Source organism: Macaca mulatta, chromosome 17 (assembly GCF_049350105.2).
Source record: "Macaca mulatta isolate MMU2019108-1 chromosome 17, T2T-MMU8v2.0, whole genome shotgun sequence".
Lineage (NCBI taxonomy): Eukaryota > Metazoa > Chordata > Mammalia > Primates > Cercopithecidae > Macaca > Macaca mulatta.
In genome coordinates, this window is record NC_133422.1 from 3,895,787 (window position 1) to 3,919,713 (window position 23,927).

At 41.3% G+C, this 23,927-nt stretch overlaps 1 protein-coding gene, 1 long non-coding RNA gene and 1 pseudogene across 2 annotated transcripts in view; 2 read left to right on the forward strand and 1 right to left on the reverse strand.

Annotated features, from left to right (window-relative positions):
• The window catches only part of LOC144336301 (uncharacterized), a 39,239-nt gene extending 19,328 nt beyond the window's left edge, over positions 1-19,911 (reverse strand). The window contains exons 1-2 of the long non-coding RNA XR_013407931.1: positions 19,706-19,911; positions 10,277-10,417 (exon numbers count right to left, since the gene is read on the reverse strand). This is a non-coding gene — a long non-coding RNA (uncharacterized LOC144336301). The remainder of the gene's footprint in view (positions 1-10,276; positions 10,418-19,705) is intronic.
• On the forward strand, positions 2,113-2,398 carry LOC706626 (high mobility group protein HMG-I/HMG-Y-like; annotated as a pseudogene).
• Positions 19,912-20,663: 752 nt separating the features above from the next.
• The window catches only part of SGCG (sarcoglycan gamma), a 95,776-nt gene continuing 92,512 nt past the window's right edge, over positions 20,664-23,927 (forward strand). The window contains exon 1 of the mRNA XM_015120736.3: positions 20,664-21,281. Coding sequence (XP_014976222.3) covers positions 21,228-21,281 — 54 coding nt within the window. The 5' untranslated portion in view covers positions 20,664-21,227. The remainder of the gene's footprint in view (positions 21,282-23,927) is intronic.

The following is a 23,927-nucleotide window of genomic DNA, read 5'->3' on the forward strand; positions in this document are numbered from 1 at the left end:
AAGCTAGTCTCAGATGAAAATCTGCCCACACATACAGACTCATTACAAAATGGGCATAAAATAGTCTTAATTCAGTTCTGCAAATTGTATGAGGTCCACAGTACCTTCCCCAAAACATTCACCTGAGGCTAACTGTGACAATATCCTAATTGTGGAACTCTGTTAACCCAAGTTTCACATTCAGACGCCAATAATCCTCCAAATCAGTGGCCGAACATTGGACCACTTACAGATCCAATTCACAGCTCCACTCCTAGGCTACTTGGCTCTCAGTATTTTTCTACTGTATTCATATAATTATGCAAATATCTTGAAAATATATCTAGCTAATCCATATACTTTGAACACCATGAATTTCAGCAGTAAACACCATTTCTAAAACCCATTTTAGAAATAGAAGCCCATTTCTGACCTCCATCATGCTAATTTGTTGACTGAATACATAGAGTAGAAGCACTTGTGGGAGCTACCTTTGGAGTGTGATGCTTCAGAGGAAGGAAGGAACACAGTGAAGGTGACAGGGGCAAAAGCTAGACTTTTCTGTTTGTGCCTTGAGTTATAAATTTGATATGGGAATCATAAAATTGATTTACATAATTAGGAAACAAAATCTAAAGAATAAACTGTCAAGGAATTTTAACATGTGCTGTAGGCTGAATGTTTGTGTCCTTCCAAAATGGAGCCATCGTGAATGGGATTGGTGTCAGGACATGAGAGAGCTGGCTTCCCTCTTGCCGCTCTCCGCCCTGAAAATCCCTTCGGGGAGAAGACAGCCATTGGCAAACCAGAAAGGGGACCCTCACAGGAGCCTTATGCTGACAACTTGATCTCTGACTTCCAGCCTCCAGAACTACGAAAAACAAATTTCTGTCGTTTGTTAGCCACCAGGTCTACGGTATTTTGTTATAGCAGCCCAAATGGACTAAGACAACCTGTTTTCAGTAACCACACTGTTAGTAAAACAATTGGTACTGGAATCCTGAAACCAACATTATCCAGTCTGAGCCAACAATTACACTCCTAGGTATACACACAACAGAAAGGCTTGTGCAGGTGTACCAAAACACACATACAAGATTGTTCACTTAGCCAGAAACTGAAAACAAATCAAATGCCCATCAACGATAAAACAAAATGGGTTCTAACTCTCCAATGTAATACATAGCAACAATATAAATGAAGTTTATAAGCAGTATTGTGTAAAACAAGTCAGACGCAAATCTATCTTGTATCTATTTGTCTACCATCAATCTATCAAGGGATTTTTATTTATTTAAAGTTCCAACACAGGTAAAGCTGGAACACACATAGCGTTAGAAATCAAAATAGTGGTTCCCTTTGAGTAAGAAAGGGGGAGTCATGTCTGGGAGGGAGCACAGGTGGATTTCCCCAAATACTTGGAACGTTTCTATTTTCTGGCATGGATGTTACATATGTGGACATTCACAATGTGATAACCCATTGAATTGTGTATTTGTACTTGGTGCTCTTTTCTGTATTTTGTTTTATTTTGTTGTAAAATAAAATGCTACTTAATTTCCAAATCCACCTTCCTACAGGTTTTTCAATCAAGATAAAATAACCTTACAACAAAATATTGCTATAATAGAGATGAAATAAGTTTATTTTGCCTATGTAAATGTATTATTTACATTTTAATTGCTAATATCGTTAGTATTTAAAATGTATTTTTTAATTTTAGCAATTTTATAAAATTCTTAAAGTGGTTAAAAGTGGAAGGTAAAATCTAAGTAAATTTAATCATTGTTTTCAGAAGTAAAAACTATGAAAGAAACTCTCCATATGTGTTTACATGGATTTATATCAATTTATAAAAAAGCCAATATGATGATGATCTATAGTGTTATTTAATATGAGCATTTCTAATAAAGAGGTAAATACATGTAATCATAAGTGAACTTCTAAATGCAAGAGAAGACCACAGGAAAAGCTTTCATATTCATTACTAACGCTTCCAGTTGAAAACCAGAAAGGCATAAAATATACTCTTAAGAACCAGCTGAGTCCTGTAATTGGGACCCCGAGCCAGCTATTTTTCCAAGAAGGCCCTCCCAGCCGTCACTCCTCCACCTGCCCCTTAGAGGAGGGAAGATGAGCGAGTCGCGCTCCAAGTCCAGCCAGCCCTTGGCTTCCAAGCAGGAAAAGGACGTCACTGAGAAGCGGGGCCAGGGCAGGCCGCACAAGCAGCCTCCGAAGGAGCCCAGCGAAGTGCCAACACCTTAGAGACCTCTGGGCGACCAAAGGGAAGCAAAAACAAGGACGCTGCCAAGACCTAGAAACCACCACAACTCCAGGAAGGAAACCAAGGGGCAGACCCACAAAACTGGAGGGGGAGGAAGAGGAGGGCATCTTGCAGGAGTCCTCGGAGGAGCAGTGACCCGTGCGTGCAGCCTGCCCCTGCCTGGAGGAGCAGCTTCCTTCTGACACTGGACAGCTTTGCTCCGCCCCCACTGCCCCCGCCCCAGGCCCACCATCACCACCGCCTCTGGCCGCCACCCCCATCTTCCACCTGTGCCCTCTCACCACACTACACAGCACACCGGCCGCTGCAGGGCGCCCATGGGCTGAGTGGGGAGCAGTTTTTACCCGGCCTCAGTTCCCAGCTTCCCCCGCCCACCCACATACACACATGCCCTCCTGGACAAGGCTAATGTCCCACTTAGCCACACCCCGCACCTGCTGCATCCCCACTCTCTTGGTGGGGGGAATATTGCTCTCTGGGCCTTTGGTTTGGGGGCACCCTCTCTGCTCCTTCACTGTTCCCTCTGGCTTCCCATAGTGGGGCCTGGGAGGCTGCTCCTGGCCTGAAAAGGGGCCAGAGCCCCATCTCATCCTGGCACACCCTACCCTACTGCCCTGACAGCAGCCGGTGTGGTCAGTGGAGGGGGTGCTGGCCCCCAGGATTCCCCCGGCCACACTGTCACCACGTGGGGTTCACACCTTTCATCTTGCCCCACCTTCCCTAGTCCCTGCACTAGGTTGGACAGCCCGCTTCGGCTACAGGAAGGCAGGAGGGGTGAGTCTGCTATTCCCTCTTCACTGTGGCCACAGCCCCCTTGCCCTCTGCCTGGGATCTGAGAACATATTGTGGTGATGGAGATGCAGTCACTTACTGTCCAGGTGAGGCCCATGAGCCCTGTGGCTGCCACCTGAGGTGGGCTGGGGCTGCTCCCCTAACCTACTTCTGCCACTGGCCATTTCCCCCTCCTCATGTGGGGCACCAATAACAAGGAGCTCACCCTGCCCGCTCCCAACCTCCCTGCCCCGCAAGGTTCTGGTTCCATTTTTCCTCTGTTCACAAACTACCTCTGGACAGTTGTGTTGTTTTTTGTTCAGTGTTGCATTCTTCAACATCCGTCATTGCTGCTGCTACCAGTGCCAACTGTTCATCCTCATTGCCTCCTGTTCTGCTCGCGATCTCCTCCCCCAAGATACTCTTCCTGGGGAAGAGGAGCTGGAGGATGGCAGGCTGGGTGACCAACTACCCCAGTGCCAGGGAAGGTGGTGCCCTGCCTGTAGGATGTTGCAGCAGAGTGAGCAAGGGGGCACAAATCGACCATAAAGGGTGTAGGGGCCACCTTCCCCCCTGTTCTGTTGGGGAGGGGTAGCCATGACTTGTCGCAGCCTGGAGCTCCCCCTCTGGTTTCCTATTTGCAGTTACTTGAATTAAAAAAAAAAAAAAAAAAAAAAAATCCTTTTCTGAAAAAAAAAGAAAGAAAGAAAGAAAAAGAACCAGCTGAATTGATTTACATACTGAAAATGTTCAAGTTTGGTTCAAATTTTCACTTAAAAGAGCTTTTTAGATTTACAAAATGTCACAAATTATTTCAGAATTTAAAATAGAACCAGAATCTGGGCAGTATTATCAGTACATAATCTCATCAGATGTAACTCTGAGAGTTCTATGAAGACACTTAAAAATATTTCATTACCTAAGAAGGGATACATTATATAATCATTGTCCCAGCTTCACAGTGCAGTCTGTTACACTTCTTGTCCTGGATGGTAATTTAATTTAATAATTTAATAATAACTATAATGTGCAAATTTTGCTATAGCTTATAGCTGATGTGGAATAGAAAAATGAAAGAGATACTTTAAAATGAAATAAGAAGAATGAACACCGGCCAAGTTTACTGACTCAAAAGTAACATGAAACTCTGGTTCATTTCAGAGCATATTTTACTCTGGATCTGAAAGTCATAGACATATCTTGGCAATTTTACCTTTCACTCCTACAAAAATAAATGAATAGATTACTGAGAATCCTGAGCAAAAGCTGTGGTGAAAGGTACTTTCAAATTGTCATTAAATGGAGCAAAGATATTGCTGAGAAACACTGAAGCACTGGGTCTCCTCTTTTTTCTTGGTGAAATGTCATCTTGCTGACTCTAAATTTGGTTCAAGAAACAAAGTAGCCTGACCTTTGTTCCTATACCCAGAAAGGTAAACATCAAGTAGAGCGAGGTGCAAGATCATTCTGTAGACTGTGGAAAGCTCAAGTTAAGGCTGGGCCTCCTCTGAAGGCTGGGCTTATGACACAGCTCAAAATGGAGCTTCTCCATTCTAGCAAGCCCCACCATATTCACACATTCATTTCCAGGAATCTGTGTCCCCATCCCCATCCTAAACATCCTAAACACTCCAGCTAAGACACTGGCATTGGAGGTCAAGAGTAAACATGGCTGACATGTTGCATCTGCTTGCCTTAAGTTTACTTTTGTTAAGTGTCAATGTTATGAATCTTGCAGTGCATGTGTGGGTAGGTGTGACTTCTTCCCGTCCAGCTCAGCAAGCACCCATGACAAACTAGAACTTCAACAGAACCCAGACAGCGAGTGTGTGCCTTTGCAAGGATTCGTCTTGCTGTTGCTTTAAATTGTTGATGGAGACAACAAAACATAATTTTTACCCAGATGTTTATGACCTGGTTGAATGTCCATTATTTTTTATATGGACTCTTGTAGCTCTTCTTCCATAATAAGTATGTCATGGCTTCCACTCACAATGCAAATTACCCAGGGAACCCAGACTTAGGGAGTGTGGTCAAGGATTTGTCAGCTCCAATTCTGGACCACAAAACACACAGCAGCTCATATTCAGAAAACAGCGTGCACATCAGCAGTTTTCTCTCTTCTTTGGCCCGTTAACAAATGCTATGGATGAGATCTTCTAAAATTGAGATCTAGTTATGGCACTTGCAATAAAAGGTGAAGAATGAGATAATTGCCTAAATCTTACTGATCCATTTTTCCCCTGGTTGTTTTCAAGGCTAGTGTGATTGCATTCTGGTATGAATGGTGGCATAGTACAGTCAGCAAAGGAGCAGGTGAAGGCCCACTCTGCCATTACTATAGTGTTATTCAGTGTGGAAAGAAGAGAAGGACATTTTCCTCCTTTAAGTTATTCTCAACAGTTGGAAAAATGATATTCTTTTTTTTTTTTTTTTTTTTTTTTGAGAAGGAGTCTTGCTCTGTCACTCAGGCTAGAGTGCAGTGGTGCACTCTCGGCTCACTGCAACCTCTGCCTCCCGGGTTCAAGTGATTCTTCTACCTCAGCCTCCTGAGTAGCTGGGATTACAGGTGCCCACCACCATGCCCAGCTAATTTTTGTGTTTTTAGTAGAGACAGGGTTTCACCATCTTGACCAGGCTGGTCTCACACTCCTGCCCTCGTGATCCACCTGCCTCAGCCTCCCAAAGTGCTGGGATTACAGGCATGAGCCACTGTGCCCAGCCGGAAAAATGATATTATTAATAGCTATGTATACTAATACTAAAACTAGGAAACTAGAATGATACTCCAAAAACTCTAGCAGTGCTTGAATTAGGTTAATCAATATTGCAATTTGCTTTCATATCTCTATTTTTAATATACTCTGTAATAAGATCAAGTTATATGATTTATAAGTATGCTAATATATATATTACATATGAAAATTATGTTCTCAAAGTAATGGAATCAAAATTCCATATTCATCCATATGTATATACCCATATATATACACATATATATTTAGTTAGCTAGTTAGTATGTTAAGATTTTCTTACCAGAATAGTAGAAATGCATGCAACATCTTCAATATTAACAAACAGAATAAATACCCTAATTTTAATGCTATCATTGATATTGTCATTTTAACTTTTGTTTCAGTTATTTACATGTATGTAATTGCTTCACAAATCCTTTTTTTTTTTTTTTTTTTTCAAGATGAAGTCTCACTCTGCTGCCCAGGATGGAGTGCAGTCCCAAGATCTCGGCTCACTGCAGCCTCTGCCTCTCGCGTTCAAGCGATTCTCCTGCCTCATCCTCCTGAGTAGCTGGGATTACAGGTGCGCACCACCACACCTGGTTAATTTTTGTATTTTTAGTAGAGACGAGGTTTCACCATGTTGGTCAGGCTGGTCTGGAACTCCTGACCTCAGGTGATCCGCCCACACCGGCCTCCCAAAGTGCTGGGATTACAAGCATGAGCCACCCCACCCAGCCCACAAATCCATTTTTAAAGGTTATTTTCTAACTATGTTGATGCTTTATGTCATGCCTAGTGAATTTAATTGAATTTAGTTGATTTTTTCTATTTTATACATATTTTAAATATGTGGTATATTTATATTTATTTCTCAGTAATGTTTATGTAGAATTCTGAAAATCCAAAATATACCTAACACAATGATCTCACAATTAGGAACTTATTGGTCAGAAATTTTCTTTTTCTTTTTTTTTTTTTTAAGACTGAGTCTCGCTCTGTCGCCCAGACTGGAGTGCAGTGGTGCTATCTTGGCTCACTGCAAGCTCTGCCTCCCAGGTTCACACCATTCTCCTGCCTCAGCCTCCCGAGTAGCCGGGACTACAGGCACCCACCACCACGCCTGGCTAATTTTTTGTATGTTTTAGTAGAGACAGAGTTTCACCGTGCTAGCCAGGATGGTCGCGATCTCCTGACCTCGTGATCTGCCTCAGCCTCCCAAAGTGCTGGGATTATAGGAGTGAGCCACTGCACCCGGCCAGAAATTTTCATTTTTAAAGGTATTGAAAATGGATTTTCCCCCTTATTTAACATTCAGAAAACAAAGTGAAAAAAAGAAATAAAAGAAAATGTCTGGCCTCACTTGCCTAAGATAACGTTTAGTTGTATATTCTTCAAACCTTCTGCGCTCATAAAGAAAAATGTATTTTTAAAGTAAGTTGTTCTATAAGGCTATTCTATATTTGTCTTTTTTATCAATACATCATAAACACCTCTTCAAGTCACATAAACTTACCTCATCATTTTATTGACTGATATTCCACTGTACAGCTATACAATAGTTCATTTAATCAATGCCTTATTGATTAGACATTTCAGTTGTTTACAAATTTACATTACAATTAATAATGCTATGACAATCTCAAAGTTTATCTTTGCAACGTTGTCAAAATATTATATTAAGAAAAATCCCTGGTAGTATTAATGGAATCACTGTTCCAAAACATATTTTTAGAAGTTTTTGATGGATTTGTCTTCCAACTAATTTGTCTTCCAGAAGCATTGTTTCACTTTTAAAAACTCGTACTGGCTGGGCGCAGTGGCTCACGCCTGTAATCTCAGCACTTTGGAAGGCTGAGGCAGGCAGATCACGAGGTCAGGAGATCCAGACCATCCTGGCTGACACGGTGAAACCCTGTCTCCACTAAAAATACAAAAAATTAGCCGGGCATGGTGGTGGGCGCCTGTAGTCCCAGCAACTCGGGAGGCTGAGGCAGGAGAATGGCGTGAACCCGGGAGGCAGAGCTTGCAGCGAACCAAGATAGCGCCACTGCACTCCAGTCTGGGCGACAGAGCGAAACTCTGTCTCAAAAAGCAAAACAAAACAAAACAAAAAACAAACGAAAAAAAACCCACCTATTAATAGCTTATGAAACTGTCGTTTGTCCAAAACCTTTATAACACTAAATATCATCATGTTTTTCAATATTTGCTAAAAGAAAAAGTAAGACAGGCAGAATGAAGACTTGCGCCCTCTCAAAGCATCCCTGACATCAGAAGGCAGCAGGGATTTTAGTGTGCTGTGACAGCAATCATAAATTATTAAAGGACAAAGAGAAAGATCAAGTAAATTTCAAGTGAAAACATCAAGTAGATACGAATTCCAAGAATGATATTAGATAAATAAATGGGGATGAAAAATGAATGATGGACCAAAGTAAAGGAAGAAAAGCTGGAAGAAAGAGAAAGTGGGGGAAATGACACAAAACACAAAAGACTAGAAAAGAAGAAAAGAAAATTGAAATTGTCTATCGATATAAAAAGGAGAAGCAGGAAAGAAAAGAGAGTTGAGAAAGAAGGGGGCAGTGACAGAGCGTATGGCACTAGCATGTCTTCAGAAATTAACTTTGTTAAAATGATTTTTTAATTATACAAAAATTGATAGAGTTAAGATTTAGTAAAATTAAGTAGTTGGCACGAGATCATGGCAATAATTGTAACTATTCTCAATTAAGATTATGAAATTTGATAAAAAGATAGGGATTTCTCCTATGAAAAAACCCACAAAATTCCTCAGTAAAAAGGCAGAAATGTAAAAAACTTACAGGAAAATAACTAAAGACATGTTAATACTGTTTTATTGGATAAATACTTGTCTAGAAATAATACAGTTTGTTAAATTGCAATAATTATTTTTAGACACTAGGCTACACTTAATATACTGAAAAAGTAAAACACAAATGGTATTAGAGCTATAAAAAGTCCATTTTGTTTCAGAACATGTCTGACTTCTCCCAATATGTTTACGTACTTAAAGAACCTGGGCTATTAGCTTTTATTATCACATAATCAGATTCAATTAAATAAAATGAAGAAAATGGAATAGGTCTATAGAAAGGTAAAAACATTATAATATTTCAATGAAACATCAAAATCTGTTGCTTTACAACAAATCATTTAGCAGATCACCTTGCACTGCTACTAAGAAGTTAGAGTGAAAAATTAATGTGAAACCTTTAAAAATTAAAATGTTATGTAAAGCCAAAAGTTACTATGGCCATGGAATAAATTTCAAAGACAAATGAGCAAAGTTTGTTACACAAAATAACTGAGCTGAACAAAATAGAAAAGGAAGTGGCTACATAGTCATTGCATGAAAACGTTGATTATTATTATGATGATGATTATTATTTTTGAGACAGAGTTTCGCTCTTGTGGCCCAGGTTGGAGTGCAATGGTGTGATCTTGGCTCACTGTAACCTCTGCCTCCCGGAGTCAAGCAATTCTCCTGCCTCAGCCTCCCGAGTAGCTGGGATTATTACAGGTGCCCACCACCACGTCCAGCTAATTTTTTGTATTTTTAGTAGAGATGGGGTTTCACCATGTTGGCCAGGCTGGTAGCGAACTCCTGATCTCAGGCGATCCATCCACCTTGGCCTCCCAAAGTACTGGGATTACAGGCATGAACCACCGTGCCCGGCCAAAAACACTGATAATTAATGGTGGCCTTTTGGAACTCTAAAATAAATTTTCACTGCATTGCTCATTAGTTTCATTATAGCAAAGAGAAATGCTTTGAAATAATTCAAGTTTAGCTATAAAAATTAAGACTCTGAAGACCATCTGAAACATCTATCATATTTGATAGCTGCAGGAATATTTTGAAGCATTCTTATCTATTATCTAATATATTTGTTACACTATTAAAATACCACAGAAATAATATTTAACTTGAAACACGGTCCTATCCCCATGAATGATGATTTATAATATCATAGGTAGAGTTAACAAGAAAATCGTGCAGAATCTGTACATAAATGGCACTGAATCAGTTAGAGAACTGCTATTTCTGAGTCAGTACCAAGTGACCCATAAATTTAAGGAGGCCTGTCCCAGCTGAAAAACCAGTGTCCTAGCAAAAACAAGAATGTGTAACTGTTCGAAACAGAAGCGTCATGCTACATGAGTTGAGATCATTCGATGACAAAACACATAAAGCTTTTTGTTGTGAAATAATGTAAAACTGGCTGATTTCTGAAGATAGAAAATAAAAGCAAGGAAAATCGCAGAATACAATCTGGCATACTGACCTGTGTGGTAGATTGCATTATTGTTCTGAACTGGTCATTCTCTCTTACTTTTAGTTTCTAAATAATTTGGAAGATTATATAAGCCCGTCTGCAGACAAGTGATTTACAGTGTCCTGTGAAGGATAAGCATATACATCCAGGCTCTGTGGACACCAGGTCTGGGTAGGTGACTTGCCTTGGTGTAGGAGTTTACTTACTTGTGTTAACGTATGCCAGGTGGAACAGAAGCTGTAAGATCCACTGTGTGTTTTCACCAGCTCCCTTGATTTTTCCCAAATAAATCCAAATTTGTGATGCTTGGCACATCTCAAATAAGAGGTTCTCCTTTAACCTGGGTCCTGGAATGAGAAAAGCTGTGAAACAGAGCAGCAGAGAAGCCAAACTGCAATGGTTGACATATAACATGAGAGAAAACTGAGTATTTTGGAACTCACTGCCTTACAAAACGTAAGCATGGGCTATTAAAACTCACTGCTAATACTTTCCGGTTGTGTCTTGTCACCCTCACCAGCCTCTTTTTCTTTCTTCCCCCCCTCTTTTATTTTTTTTTTTTTTGAGACAGAGTCTCACTCTGTCGCCCAGGCTGGAGTGAGTGGCACCATCTCGGCTCACTGCAAGCTCCACCTCCGGGGTTCACGCCATTCTCCTGCCTCAGCCTCCCGAGTAGCTGGGACTACAGGTGCCCGCCACCTCGCCCGGCTAGTTTTTTGTAGTTTTAGTACAGACGGAGTTTCACCATGTTAGCCAGGATGGTCTCGATCTCCTGACCTTGTGATCTGCCCGCCTCGGCCTCCCAAAGTGCTGGGATTACAGGCGTGAGCCACCGCAACCTGCCCACGAGCCACTTTTTCAAACCATGCGTATGACAATTATCCTGAAATGAAAGTCTGCTTTTTATGTAACTCAAACTTCTGCTTTTGAGATTTTAATGTATACGCATAGGTTTCAGTCAGAGATATGAGTCATGAACACTCAGATCCAAATATATACAGCTCAAAAATAGACTGGCTACAACTTGTAAGGAGATTAAAATCTCCCTTTCTCTTGCACTAACTGTCAACAGCTATTTCTTGGACAGCCTTCAAGGCTGCACACTCGTACTTCTAAAGAAAACCGTCTGTTGCAGTCACTGTCATGCGTCTACCCATCCCTCTCAGTCTGCTGTTCAAAATGTCACAGACCTGCCTCTGATTCTCCCACAACGTCTGACCCCAAGTGGTGGGGAGCTACTCCCCGACTTTGTGTCACTTAGTTACCCAGGCCCAGAAACAGTTCTCCTTGAGTTTAAAGGCTCATAAAGTTTCTATTGAAGAGTTTAATCAGCTTTGGCCTTGAGAAACTTTTTACACTGAAATGGAAAAGTTCCCTTGTCCTCCTCACATGGCCTGTGATAGGGTGTGATTTGCTTCTTCAGTGCCTGGTCGCTCAAACCTCTAGGGGAGCACACAGACGGGCAGGCTGTGGGGCTCCCACCCCGAGACAGTGTCTAGGGGTGAATGTTTACAGCTCCTGAAGCCCCAGGGGGCATGCTACAGGGTGCTCTTTCAGTTTAGCCGCCTGTAGGCAGCTTGTGTTGGTCAGCTCAAGGAGATCCCTGCCTTATCACAAGGACAAAGGTATTCCTGTATCCCAGGTTCTTGCCTTGGTGTACCACAATCAGATCACACGTGGGCTTGGAGAATGAGCATAAGGTTTCATTGAGTAGAAGTAGCTCTCAGCAGATAGGGGAGCCAGAAAGAGGATGATTTTCCCCTGGAGTTGGGCCACTCCGCATCCTGGGTTCTCCTCCGGCTGCCCCAGCCAAACTCTGCATGGTTCTGCTTCTGTCCATCAGCAACCTGCAGGCGTCATTCTGCTTCTGCCCGTTGGTGGTCGGTGGCCTGCTGGCGTGCCAGTACCTGTCTCTCCACATCCCCTGTGTTACTCTTCTGATGTTCCTCTCCTGCCGTCCGGCCACCTATGTGTCTGACTGCTAGGGTCTCACGGATTTTTAGGCACAGGACGGGGGCGTGGCAGGTCAGGGTGGTCTCATCTGTCCTCACCTAGGTCCGTGGGGGTGGAGCCCTAGCCAGGGACTACACCCTCCTCTACCCAGCACTTTCCTTCTCCCTTCAGTATCATTTAAAGGGACCACGTTCTTCCCTTCCCGCACTTCCATAATCCCTTCCCAGCACTTCCATATCGACACTACATGTTTAAATGAGAAAAAAAAAATCAAGGGGAAACATTAATTTTTCTAATAAAGTAAAACATTAAAGGAATTTTTTTGAAATTAATTAGCTACATACCTTGCTTTAATATTAACTTTCCTTTGGAGGAACCAGTGAAAAGTGGCCCATACTAGCAGGTGTAATTTGAAAAAAAGAAAACATATTGGCATTTCTAAAAAATAATAATAACTTACTAAATTCTAAGTATTGTGTTCTATATTTTGCATACCTTAACTCATTTATTTCTTAAAACATTCCTATCATTTACATCTTAATTTTTACCCTCATGTTTTAGACCGGGAAAAAGAAGTATAAATAATTTACAGTCCGGGCATGGTGGCTCACGCCTGTAATACAAGCACTTTGGGAGGCTGTCTGAGGCGGGCGGATCACCTGAGGTGGAGAGTTGGAGACCAGCCTGACCAACATTGAGAAACCCCGTCTATACTAAAAATACAAAATTAGCTGGGCATGGTGGTGCATGACTGTAATCCCAGCTACTTGGGAGACTGAGGCAGGAGAATCACTTGAACCCGGGAGGCGGAGGCTGTGGTAAGCCGAGCCATTGTACTCCAGCCTGGGCAACAAGAACGAAAACTGTCTCAAAAAAAGAAAAAGAATTTACACAGCTTACCAAAGGTCATAAGATCATACAATGACCAAACAGAAAGAGATCAGAGCCCACAGTTTCTAGACCCAGAAGGCCCCTTAATGTTATACTATGTGGTCTTTACATAATCAGAAGGTTATTAATATTCAGAATCGTTGACATTTAGAACTATAGTAATTTCAGGTGCAGTGAGCCCACATGTTGTACAGTTAAGAAACACAGGACCATTCAGACCTTTAGCAGTTCTTGTAACACATTCCTGAATACTAAAAAAGCTGAGAAGAAAAAAATAGAGACAGGAAATTTTTAAACATCAATTAAAAAAAAAATAAATGTTAGGGATTTTTTTTTTTAAACAAGCATTTCAGTCACTGATGAGAAGCCTCAGGCCCATAAAGGTAGCTGTTACCATAGAAAAGATTGTTCGATCTAAGAATAGAATTTGGATTAACCAGGACCTCTAGCATAAAGTTCAATGTTCTTTCATCACAGCATGGTGTTCAACTGAATTTTAAAGTCACAAATTTAAAGTTATAGTTTAACACATCACCTGTACCAATTTACATACAAATGGAGGCACAAGAAGAACCCTTGGCTTGCAGACAGTCTTATAAAACATAGTGCTGAAGGGGGAAAAAAAAAGGAACCTTGAACATCATCAAAGAAATAAACAAATAAGAAAGGGGATGGATGTTGTGGAAATGACCTGAGAGCTCTTACTTAGTTTTAACTAAAGAAGGAAAGAGTGCAGGGGTAAAAGCAGAACTGATGGCTTCCTCATCCTCTTTCTGACTTCTGCATCTCACTGGAGCATGAGAGAAAAACAAAAGCTAGTTTTTTATGCATATGCATTTTTCACAGCCTTATTAAAATATAATTCACATGCCACACAAAATTCACCCATTTAAGGTACAGAATGAAAAAGGCTTTACTATATTCACAGTTATGCAGCAGTCACCAAAATCTCAACTTAGAACATTTTTATTAACCCTTAAATATCTATTTTTCATATTATGTCTATGAATTATGCTATCTGATCTTTTGTCATTGACTCCTTTCACCTAATGTTTTCAAAGTTCATCCATATTGTATTAGGTGTCAATAATTCATTCCTTTTATGACTGAATAATATTCCATTGTATGGATATATCATGTTTTATTTATTCCTTCATCAGTTGATGTATATTTGGATTGTTTCCCCATTTTTGCTGTTATGAATACTGCTACTGTGCACATTTGTATACAAGTTTTTGTGTGGATATGTTTTTATTTTTCTTGAATAGATAAATAGAAGAAAATTTCTGGGTCATCTGATAAGGCTATGTTTAATGTTTTGAAGCACGCCCAAATTGTTTTCCAAAATGGTTGCAACATTTTACATTCCCTCCAGCAATACATGAGTGTTCCAATTTTTTCACACCCTCACAAATTTGTGATTGTCTTTTTTACTATAGCATTTCTAGAGGCTGTGAAGTGGTGTCTTGTTGTGGTTTTGATTTGCGTTTTCTTAATGGCTAATGCTTTTGAGTATCATTTCCTATGCTTACTGGCTATTTGTATATCTTTTTTGGAGAAATGTTCATTTTCAGTTAGTTCATCCTTTTATTATTGAGCTCCTTATCAAATATAGAATTTGCAAATCTTTTGTACCATTTTTATGTTTTCTTTGGCTTTCTTGATGGTATAATTTGCTGCAGAAACATTCTGAATTTTGATGAGGCCTAATTTGTTTTTTCTTCTGTTACTACTGATTTTGATGTGTGTAACAAGCTTTTGCTAGGCCCAAGTTCATAAAAATTTATCTTCTTTTCTGAAAGTTTTTAGTTTTAGCTCTTACATTGAGGTATATAATACATTTTCAGTTAAATTTTGTGTGTGGTAGGAAGAAGGAGCCCAACCTTATTCTTTTGTGTGTGAATATTCGGTTGTTTTATAAACATTTATTGACAAAATAATTCTTTTCCCATTGAATGTTCAATTAACTGCAAATGTGAGAGTTTATTTCTGAACTCAATTCTGTTCCATTGATGTATATGTTGTACGCTAGTACCATATAGGTTTGTAGTAAGTTTCTAAATCAGAAATCATGAGGCCCCAACATTGTTCTTCTTTTTCCATATTACTTTCTCTGTTTTGGTACTCTTGCATTCCTATATGACTTTTGATACTAGCTTGTCAATTTTTTTTTGAAGCTAATGAACTTCATTTTTTATTGACATATAATAATTATACATATGTATGGGGTACAGTGTGATGCTTCCATACATGTATACATTGTATAAGTAAATCATGTTCATTAGCATACTCATCACCTTAAATATTTATCATTGCTTTGTCATGAGAACATTCACGACAAAATCCTCTTTTAGATATGTGAAATATACAATGCATTACTGTTAGCTATAGTCACTCTACTGTGCAAAAGAGCAGCAGTACTTATTTCTCCTGTCTAACTGTAACATTTCACCTGTTGACCACCTTCTCCCCTTCTCCCCATTCTTGTTATTCTCCTCAGTCTCTGGTAACCACTGTTGTACTCTCAACTTGTATCAGTCAATTTTTTTAGATTCCACATATGGGTGATATGTTGTAGTACACATGTCTTTCTGTGCTTGGCTTATTTCACTTTACTAAATGTCCTCCAGGCTCATCCATATTGTCACAAATGACAGGGTTTCATCCTTTTCTGTGGGTGAACACTATTTCATTGCATATAATATTCTCTTTATCCATTCATCTGATGATGAGCATTTGGCTTGATTCCATAATTTGGCTACTGTGAATACTAATGCAACAAACATGACAGTGCAGATGTCCCTCTTCGACATATTGATTTCATTTCTTTTAGACATAAATCCAGTAGTGGGATTGCTAGATCATATGTGTATTAGTTCATTCTCATGCTGCTAATAAAGACATACCAGAGACCGGGTAATCTATAAAGAAAAGAAGTTTAATTGACTCACAGTTCAGCATGGCTGGCGAGGCCTCAGTAAACTTACAATCATGGTGGAAGAAGAAGCAAACACGTCCTTCACATGGCAGCAGCAAGGCGAAGTGCTAAGTAAAGGGGGAAAAGCCCTTTATAAAACCATCAGGTCTAATGAGGACTCGCTAGCACAAGAACAGCAGCATGGGCGTAACCGCCTCCAAGATTCAATTACCTCCCATTGGGTCCCTCACAAGACACGTGGAGATTATGGGAACAAATCAAGATGAGATTTGGGTGGGCACACAATCAAACTATGTCAATATAATTTACCTTTCTTGGATGTTTAGTTAGGTTGAGCATTTTTTCATATGCTTCTTGGTCGTACGTTGATTTTTCTGTCTATATGATCGGTCTTTTGCTGAAATTAGGGTGTTGAAGTACCCTACTATTATTTTATAGCTCTCTATCACTCCCTTTGGATCTACTAATATTTGCTTCTTTGGGGGAAAAAAGGTCTTTCACCATTAAGTATGATGTTAGCTATAGGTTTTTTATAAATGCCCTTTATTGGATTGAGGAAACTCCTTTCTATTTCTAGTTTGTTGGACATTTTTATTAGAAAAGGATGTTTCATTTTGACAAATGATTTTTCTGTATCTATTAAGATGATAATTTGTTTTTTGTCTTAAACTTTTTTATTTTTTATTTTTTAAGGTTAGTCAAGTAAAGCAGTGGGAGTGGAGAAGGAACAAAGAAATCTGTAACTGGTTGTCATCAATTATTTGTGTCACTACTGCACTTGGACCAGCCAATCATGGTGTATAATGCCTTTTATATGCCCCTAGATTATGTTGGCTAGTAATTTTTATTTGTAATATTTGCAGCATTTTTATTTCTATATTTGCAAGAGATATTGACCTGTAGGTTTATTTTACTGTGAGGATTTTGTGTGGTTTGATTTCAGGGTAATACTCACCTCACAGAATAAATTGTTAAGTGTTCCTCCTCTTTTATCTTTTGTAAGAGTTTGTAAAAAAATTATATTGATTCTCCCTTAAATGTTTGGTATAATTCACCAGTGAATCTATACAGGCGTGGACCATTCTAGGAAGTTTCTATGAGGAACCAAAACTGATCAGCAAGAAAAAAATAATCCCATGTAAAAGTGGGAAAATGACATGAATAGACATTTCTCAAAAGAAGAATGTACAAATGGCCAAAAACATGAAAAAATGCTCAACATCACTAATCATCAGGGAATTCCAAATTACAACCACAATGAAATACCACCTTACCACAGCCAGTGTAGGCATTACTAAAACATCAAAAAGCAACAGATGTTGGTGTGGATGTGGTGAAAAGGGAACGCTTATACACTGCTGATGGGAATGTAAATTATTACAACCTCTTTGGAAAACAGTATGGTGATTTATCAAAGAACTAAAAGTAGACCTACCATTCAATCCAGCAATCCCACTACTAGGTATCTACCCCAAAGGAAAAGAAGTCACCATATCAAAGAGACACTTGCACACATATGCTTATTGCAGCACAGTTCACAATTGCAAAGATATGGAACTAACATAATTACCCATCAACTAATGAGTGGATAAAGAAAATGTGGCATATATACACCATGGACTACTACTCATCCATAAAAAAGAACAAAATAATGTCTTTTGCAGGAACTTGGATGGAGCTGGAGGCCATTATTTTAAGTGAAATCACTCAGGAATGAAAAAGCAAATACCATATGTTCTCACTCATAAGTGGTAGCTAAGCTATGGGTGCACCAAGGCATACAGAGTGGTAGAATGGACATTGGAGACTCAGAAGCCAGAAAAGGGGTGCAGGATAAAAAACTACATATTGTGTACAATGTATATGGCTTGGTGATGGGTGCACTAAAACCTCAGACTTCACCACTCTACAATTCATCCACATAACTATTGAAATTAAAAAATTACATCATCAGAATTTTAAAAAATAAAGTTCATTACAGCTAAAAATAAATTTCAAAATAACAATAAGAAGTTTTATCAGGTAGAGTTGTATCACTGGGGAGAGGATCTGCAGAGATCTGCATGTCTCCATTCCAGTGCTTTTCTATGATTTTTTTTCCCCCCCTGAGATGGAGACCCCCTCCATTGCCCAAGCTGGAGTGCAGTTGCACAATCTTGGCTCACTGCAATCTCCACCTCCCGGGTTCAAGCGATTCTACTGTCTCAGCCGCCTTGCTTTTCTTATTTGTATGTACTTTCATATATCCTTCTAAAATTTATATTTCTCTCTGTTTTACAATGTAAACAATATATTGGTATTCACATAAAATATACAATAAATTCATAAATGCATATAACTTATAAATAAACATACATGTATTGAGTTGCTCAAAATTCTTTTTACTGGTAACATGTTCAGTCTAGTCTGGAGACCGTGTCTCTTGTCCACACCCCTGTTTGTTTTCATACACCACTTCAGATATGTTTAGCTTTCCATCACAGGACTCATAAGTTCTCTAGATCCCCACTGCGATCATCATCCCCAGCACAAACTGTTGCCAATAATTTATTTCTAAGCCAACAAAGGAGAAGTTCTGGCTGTGAGATCATGTTAGTTTTGGCAATTAAAACACATTAATAACTTTTGGATTCTTTGGCAGAAATATTAAATTGCAACCTTTACTGATTAGTATGGACATTTTTAGAGTAACAATTCACAATATCTGTCATTTGCTGCCTGTGATATATGTAGGAAATTATTAATATACCTGTAATAATATATCTCTATATCCATCTTGTTTATCCTCTGCTCCTTGGGGGAAATATTTTTAGAAAATTATTATCACTGTATCATCTATAAGAGAGCAATAATTAGAGAAATATTGCACTGGACACTTCTGGAAAACTGGCTTTTCTCGTTTCATTTTCTACCTTTGCAAAAGTTTGCTTTTAAAAAGTGTAATCTAGAAGTTATAAATATTTCTGCCTTGCAGTTATCCGTTCTGTTTCACTGAAAACATTTTAAAACGGTCCAACATCTTTATGTTTCTACTTGGTTCCAAATATGGTACCAGATTTTTACTGTAAAAAATCATGAAATACACTGGCATGATCCTTTTGGGAATATATTTTAAAGTTTACCTCCTTAGCACACTCACCAAACATCTTCGGGTACCCATAGCATTCACACAAAACTGCTAAATCAAGATGCTCCCCTGTGATGCACGTGTAGGCGAGAATGTCAATGAATAAATAAGTGATTGAAATACATAAGCACTAATTAGAAAACTGTATGAGACAGCACACCAACATGGCACAAGTATACATATGTAACAAAATGTAACAAACCTGCACGTTATGCACATGTACCCTAGAATTTAAAGTATAATAATAAAAAAAAAAAGAAAACTGTATGAGAGATGAGGCCAGCTGGACTTCCGGGATGGAGTGGGGACTCGGGGAACTTTCTTCTGTTACAAGAGGATTGTAAAACACACCAATCAGTGCTCTGCAAAACGCACCAATCAGCACTCTGTAAAACGCACCAATCAGCACTCTGTAAAACGCACCAATCAGCAGGATTCTAAAAGTAGCCAATCACGGGGAGGATTGAAAAAAGGGCACTCTGACAGGACAGAAAGGGAAGATGGGCAGGGGACAATAAGGAAATAAAAGCTGCCCCCACCCCCACCCCTCACGCCCGCACCCCCCGCCCCCACCCCTCACCCCCCCCAGCCCCACCCCTCCACCAGCAGAGATCCCGCTGGAGTCCCCTTTCCCGCTATGAGAGGTTTGTTCTTTAGTTCTTCACAGTAAACCTTGCTACCGCCAACTCTTCGGTCTGTACCATCTAAAAGAGCTGAAACACTCACTGCAAAGGTCCGGAGCTTCCTTCCTGGGACCACGAACCCACCGGCAGGAGCCAACTCAGGACACGGTATGTGTTCCAGAGAACTTCTTCAGGCCTTGGAAATAGAACATAGTAAAGAGGTTTCTTTGTCATGGGTCAGCAGTCACTATTTCCCAGCTCGCCTCCGAGAGCTGACTGAAGTGCAGCCTGAACTGCACGCAGCGTTGTTTTCACCACAGCGAGTTCCTGCAAACCCTCGGGAGCGCCTCCTAGCGGCGGAGCGAGAACGAGCCTTGGGCGGGCTTCTAGGAGTAAACTGCTAAACCCAAGGGGTTTGCGACGGACGGGCTGGGTGGCAAGACTTGTACAGCCTCGCAAATGGAACCGTTCCCCCTAGAGGGACTCCCTAAATCGCCACAGGTGCTGACTCTTTCTGACAGTAAAGGACCAGGCCCAGAAGTGTAAAGATTGTGGTCAGGTGCTCTAAGCCCAAGCAAGATCCATTCAGCAGCAGTTGGGTTAGAAAGATGAAGGCGCCCAGCGTCTGCAGCGGAGTCGGGGGGGAGCGAAACATGTCCCTGCCCAGCGCCCCGCGCGCTGGATCGCCGGGGCGAGGCTGAGGCGGGAGAGGCCGCGGGGTGGAGGTGCAACGAGGAGGCGCGCAGGGGTGCGTGGCTGGGTGCGGGAGGAGTGCAGGATATGGAGGGAGGGGAATGTTGGGGTGGCGCGAAGGAGGAGCGCTTGGAAGGGCGCGGCGTTTTGACCCAGAGGGGCTCGGAGTGAGAGTGCCGGCGTGCGGGGAGGGAGTGGAGGGAGTGGAGGGACGAGGGAGTGGAGTGGAGGGGTGGGGACGTGCTGGAGGGGCGCGCCTGGATAGCGTTGGAGAGACAGGAAGAGTGGAGGGGCGGGGCAGTCGCTGGAGCGACGCGGGCAACATCTGAAAGGGTTGGAACTGAGGGGAGGGGGGATGCTGGAGAGGCACACGGTGACCGACATGGAGGGACACGAGAGGTGTGGAGTGGAGGGGCGGGGCAGTCGCTGGAGGAACTTCTGGAGGGACGCGGGAAACAGCTGAAGGGGTGCTGTGTTGGATCTTGGAGGGGAGGGGGATGCTGGAGAGGCACGCGGTGATGGACGTGGAGGGACACGGGAGGTGTGGAGCGAGCAGGACACAGAGGGGCATCAGCTGCCCTGGAGAGGTGCTTTCGGACATCTGGAGGGGCGCACGGTACTGGGACTTGGCGGCATCTGGGGCGCAGTGGGAGGTGACTGGCGTCCAGCCGGCGGCGCCCAGGGCTCGGCGAGGCGCAGGACGGCCCTGGCAGCGGTGCAGCAGCTCAGGCTAGTTCCTGGGGAATCCCTGGCCCCCACCTCCCCGCGCGCCCTGGCCGGTATTGCCCAGAGTCCGGGGGGGAAGTGGGCGCCCGCGGCTCGGAAAGCTGCTCCCCCGCCCTGGAGCAGAGTCGTCGCTGCGGTCGCTGAGGAAGGACGCAGCGGAGGCCCGCGCTGTCCGGGGAGAAGACGGTGGTGTCATCCCGTCTGGAATGAAGGGAAATGCAGTGGCTGTTTGCGTTCCGGGACTCCAAGAAGTACAGCAGGTAAAGAGAATAGCCACTGCCCGCCACTTCGCCTTCAGTTCCCCAGATTCCTGGGTCCCTTCCTTCTCCTCCAACCTCCTAAACTAACCCCTCTGTTGTTAGACGTCGCTATGCCAGTTCCAGCCTTCCCCCTAGGACTCCATAACCACCCGTGTCCTCTTTCTTCTCGCCTTCTCTGCCCTAGATAGCAGTATCCTTCCTCTGCCCCGTTGTGGGGGCTCAGGGACAAGAGTAAAATGTAATTTAGACAGTTGGCCTTTCTTTGCCCAAAGACTTCAGTAACTGATCCTTCTGCAGTGAGACTTGATAACTTGTTGTGTGCTTGTGTCTGGTGTGAGAGAATGAGAGTGAATTGGTTTAATGCAAATGATTTTGCCAAAAACATTGCCCTGGGTTGCTTACTGGGGAGTCTGGAACACAGTAAGCCGAGCGTCTGCACCAAGTGCAAAGTTGCATAGGATTTGCTTGGGGGTTTTAGAGGGGAACTGAAGCGCAGCGGGGCTCTGTCATCTTCAGTGGGATTACATAATTTCTTGATGATCCTCACCACCCTTATACTCATTACCACCATTAAGTACCACTAATTAGTATTTACATATATGCATGCTGTCACTTGGTTACATCAAAGTCAGCAAGCTGCTTATTCTTACATCATTACTGAGTATTCTGATGTTTCCGAATGTTAGCACAGTACCAGACAGTTGATCTGTGAAACATCCACTCATCCAGTGATGATATTGTACAGGCGGATTTTATAATGCTGGCACTCCCTGTGTATCCATAGTATTCATGTACTAATACTCCTGGCTGTTCCTTAACGCAGGTAAATTGGTGCTAGTAAAGCAATGGAACAGTATTTACATGTTTCAATGCAAATATTTTGAATACGGGTCTTCCTATGCTTTTCTTCCTTTGATGTGAACAGGCTATAAAGAAACTGTAAAGAAAAGATTACACAATTCTAGTCCAAAATTACACATAAGCTGAAATCTTCGTTTTTGTTGATGGATTCTTTTGCTAACCGGTTCAGTGTCTCTGGTATGAAAACTTCTCTTCATGACAGTATGCTTCCAAATTGACTAGCAAGCAGGCATCCATCCACATGTGTTAAAATATCTTACGGTAAACTTTTAAAGTTATACAGCAGTTATGTTTTCAAATATTGTACTTAAGTCCTCTATTCTTTTCACCTTTAATGTTTTTTGCTGAATATGACAGATGCAATATTTAGTGTATGTTACATGTAAATAATTAACGTGTATGGTACACTTACACCGTGGCCTCACATGTGCAGAGAAGGTGTCCTGTGTCATGACTGTAATCTGTCAGGCAGCCTTTCTTAAATCACGGAAAAAAGGTAGTGATAAATAGCTCATTTAATAAATTTAATAAATTCAAATGATCAGAACTACATAGCCTAGCTAGTCTATATAACAGACTATAAAATCAATAAGCAAACTTTCACATTGTACAAATAACTTATTTACATTTTAAAACTACTGAAACACCTTTCAGAGATAACCAGGGTAATAACCCCATTTTAAAAGTAGCATTTTATAAATTGTGGGTTGGTAATATTTAAAATCATTTTTATTTAAATATGTATACACATATATACACACACTATTACATTTTAATCAGCATCATTATGTTATCTTAGGAATGATTTTTTCTTATTTGTCAGACTCTCACTTGATGTTTACTACTTAAGACTGTGTCCTGGGTGGGCACGGTGGCTCATGCCTGTAATCCCAGCACTTTGGGAGGCCGAGGCGGGCCCATCACGAGGTCAGGAGATCGAGACCATCCTGGCTCCTGACTAATACAGTGACACCCCGTCTCTACTAAAAATATTTCTAAAAAATTAGCCGGACATGGTGGCAGACACCTGTAGTCCCAGCTACTCCAGAGGTTGAGGCAGGAGAATGGCGTGAATCCAGGAGGCAGAGCTTGCAGTGAGCCGAGATCAGGCCACTGCACTCCAGCCTGGGCAACAGAACTTGACTCTGTCTGTTACAAAAAAAAAAAAAAACAAAAGGCTGTGTCCTCTTGTAATCCCAGCACTTTGGGAGGCCAAGGCTGGCAGATCACCTGAGGTCAGGAGTTCAAAACCAGCCTGGGCAACATGGTGAAACCCGATCTCTACTAAAAATGCAAAAATTATGTGGGTGCCATGGCACACGCCAGTAGTCCCAGCTTCTTAGGAGGCTGAGAATCGCTTGAACTTGGGTGGCAGACGTTGCAGTGAGCTGAGGTTGTGCCAATGCACTCCAGCCTGGGTGATAGAGCAAGACTCAGTCTCAGATATATATAAATAAATAATAAATAAATAATTTAGAAAAATAAGACTGTGTCCTACAGGATACCTTATTGTACTGTGGGTAAAATACATAAGTATCTAGGGACATGGTTATAGTTAACTAAAAAAGATAAAGATAATTTTATTTCTTATTCTAAAATTATAAGAAAATTATTTATAGGGACATAATAGTGGTACAATAATTCATACTTAAGTGATGGTGCCTTGTAGTTTCTGAATGCCAATTTTCTTAGGTTTTCTGTAGTTAAACATGTGAAGTAAAAAAATTAGTTGTGTGTTGACAGTGGTAACAATACAATGTTTTCTATACAGGAATCCCCGGTTAA